We start from the raw sequence: 2,851 nt of genomic DNA, 5'->3' as shown, positions 1-2,851 counted from the left end.
GGGGGCACAGCCCAGGCCTCCGCTCACATCCACGGGACGACGTGCGGGTCCCGCTGCTGCAGCCCGGGGATGGGACCACTGAGGCCCCTGGGGTCGCGGCGCACGTGGCCTCGTCAGCCCCAGCACCGGGCCGGGACTGCCGTGGGAGGCGGGTGCGCTGTTCCGTCAGCCCAGGACCCTCACACCCCGCTGCTTGACCTGTGGGACGAAGGGAGCAGTGGCTCCCAGCCCAGGTAGGGCGCTCCCAAGGGAGGCGTGGGGTCCGAGCGCCCTGACGGCCCCGCAGGAACACGGCTGGTGTGTGAGCCAGCTGCAGGCACTGGTCTGAGAGAGAGAACTCGTCCACCTCGAGGGCGACCAAATCTCTACTCCCATCCCTTCAGGGCCGATGTCCTCTGCTCAGTCGTTCAGGCCTAAGTCCCCATGGGGCCATGTTCCTGGGGCTAATTCCAGGTCTGGCTCTGCTAGTAACACTCAGGGGCCAGTCAGATTCCTGAAAAGGATGGAACTGTCCCCTCAGCCCCTTACGGATGAAGCAGGTTAAGTTGCAGACAAACGTGTGTGGACCGCAGATAGAAGCACTGGCACCCAGAGGACAGAGGGTGTCTGGAGCGTCAGGACGGCCTCAGGGGCTGGGACACAGCCAACCTCACGGCCACAGGTGTGGACAGGAGCCCAGCATCGCTGTCCACGCACAGCCCCTCCCAGGAAGGCTGACGCTGCAGGTGCGGGTCCAGAAGCCGGGCCATGTCAGGCACCTGGCTCTCTTCTCTGGGTTTACCACTTTGTATCTAGAAAGGCCCATCCCTGCCCTGGTGCCCCACAAAGCAGGGACTCAGGGGCCCACAGCCGTGGCATGGCATGTAGGAGGGCGTTGATCCAGAAACACCAGAGCAGGGCAGTCCTCTGAGCCCTGTGATGCCCCCAAAGCCCCATCAGAGCCCACACGGCCTCCCTGCCCATCCTCAGCCTCAACTGCTCAGATGCCTGGGCCGAGAGGCTGGGAGAGGCCTTCTGACGTGCCTTCCCAGGCCGCCAGCAGACGCCCGGGCCGAGTTCCCACAGCGGGCTCTGGACGGGAAGCAGCTCCACGTGGGTATGGCCGTGTCACCACTGGCAGCTCTCAGATTGGGTCTGAACCACTGCCTTTGAAAACACGTCCAAAAATGGCCTCGACTCTCGGGAGATTCACTTCCAGGTTAAGACTCGATTCTTTGGGAAAACTAGGTCGAGGCACTTTCTCAGCCGCCCGAGCTCCTGCTAACAGTCTGGGGCTGTCGGAAAGGACCGGGAGAGGCTGGCGCCCAGACGGCAGAGGTCGCCTGCCCCACACTCTCCCAGTGACCTGGGGCGGGTCGCTTCTTCTGACTCGGTTCTTCCCACAAGAACAGTGACTGGTTTCTCACGGAATGAGAACTTGTAAGCAGAGAGCTTGGCACGGGCCTGCACAGACCTCCACCAGCTCCGCGGTCCCCAGCCCCAACCAGGCCCAGGATCTTCCGCACCAGAGGGGGAATGAGAAAACTGGGCCATCTTTTGGGGCCCCTAGTTCACCCCAAGTCAAGGGCTGATCTCCCTGAGTGGAGCGTGGCCCTCACGCACCTTCCCACGAGGCCAGGGGCTGCTCGGCCGGCAGGGGGACCCCAGTGTGCCTGACGGGAACGGGGGTAGGGGGTTCAGACCCAGCGGGTGCAAGCTGCCAGCTATTGACCCAGAGGCACAGCAAGCCTCGGTCGGGACTGATTAGATTGTTGCTGGAAATTAAAAACTCGTTTCAGAGAGTGAAACCACAGAGCAGTGAGGACAGCTCAGGCCATCTTGGTGGGAAACGTGCCGACTGTGAGTTGGGCCTCAGACTGCGTGAGGGAGTGGCTCTGAGTCCAGTGCACGCATTTCCTGGTCCTCTGGTGACCGCTCATGGCCACCTGCCTGTGACCCCGTCAGGGAGGGCCTGGCCGTAGGAGGGTCCCTGACCCAGACCCAGACCTGTGATAGGCAGGAGGGCACGGCCTGCAACACGGGAGAAGAAGGCAAGACCCAGCGCGGCAGCTGGCGGGAGAGGAGCAGGCTCAGAGCCCCTGCCCAGTGCTTGCTCTGGGCAGGGCCCGGGGCCTGGTTCTCGCCTGGCTGCACACTGAACAAGCAGGGAGCTCTAGACACCCCAGACCTCAGACTCGGAGGCTGAGCAGCACGTGGAATCCAGCCCCGGGCGTCTGGAGCCCGCAGCCCCTGCCCTTGGTCACAGCACCCCAGGCCCAACCTGACTGCTGCAGGGAACAGGCTGCACTGGGGGCACAGCTGACTGAGAGCCCCCCTCCTCCCACTAGAAACACATGGTGTTCACACACAGGCCAGGACCCGCGCGGACCTGTGTGGCCACCTTGAGGGAAGAGTCTCAACAGGGCCCAGGCCAGGCCCCTGCCCTGCGCCTGCAGACCACCAACCTTCATGGACCCCACACGCGTAGGCTCTGGGGGCGAGTGCAGAGCCCGAGGCCGACAACAGAGGGAACGTGCCTGGAGAGGAGGAGGGGAGGACTAGAGCCCCTGGGGGTCCGAGCCCTCGACGGCCTCCGAGAGTCTGGCCACAACCCGGGTCAGAGCCCGGTTCTCGGCCTGCAGCTGCTCATTCATGTGCTTCAAGGTCTGAATCTGTTTTAGCTGGTGGAGGTTCTGCAGAGAGTGAGACACGGACGGACAGACAGACAGGACAGGCCAGAAAAGAGAAAAGTGGGACAAAGAAGTCACATGACTTTCTGTTTCCGCTTTTAGTCTGCATGCAAGGAAGGCGAGGCAGAAGACAGGGGGTAGGCAGGGGGCGCTGGGGGCTGGCTGTGGCAGGCGGGGCTGGG

General features: G+C 63.5%; 1 protein-coding gene across 1 annotated transcript in view; it reads right to left on the bottom strand.

Annotated features, from left to right (window-relative positions):
* PPP1R12B (protein phosphatase 1, regulatory subunit 12B) overlaps window positions 1-2,851 on the bottom strand; it is a 119,716-nt gene that overhangs the window by 367 nt on the left and 116,498 nt on the right. The window contains exon 24 of the mRNA XM_010831121.1: window positions 2,517-2,672. Within this exon, the coding sequence (XP_010829423.1) occupies window positions 2,538-2,672 (135 nt within the window). The 3' untranslated portion in view covers window positions 2,517-2,537. The remainder of the gene's footprint in view (window positions 1-2,516; window positions 2,673-2,851) is intronic.

Source organism: Bison bison, unplaced genomic scaffold (genome assembly GCF_000754665.1).
Source record: "Bison bison bison isolate TAMUID 2011002044 unplaced genomic scaffold, Bison_UMD1.0 scf7180017864524, whole genome shotgun sequence".
NCBI classification, from domain to species: Eukaryota; Metazoa; Chordata; class Mammalia; order Artiodactyla; family Bovidae; genus Bison; species Bison bison.
The sequence above is the reverse complement of the archived record's forward strand: the minus strand, read 5'-3'. Positions and strand labels throughout refer to the sequence as shown.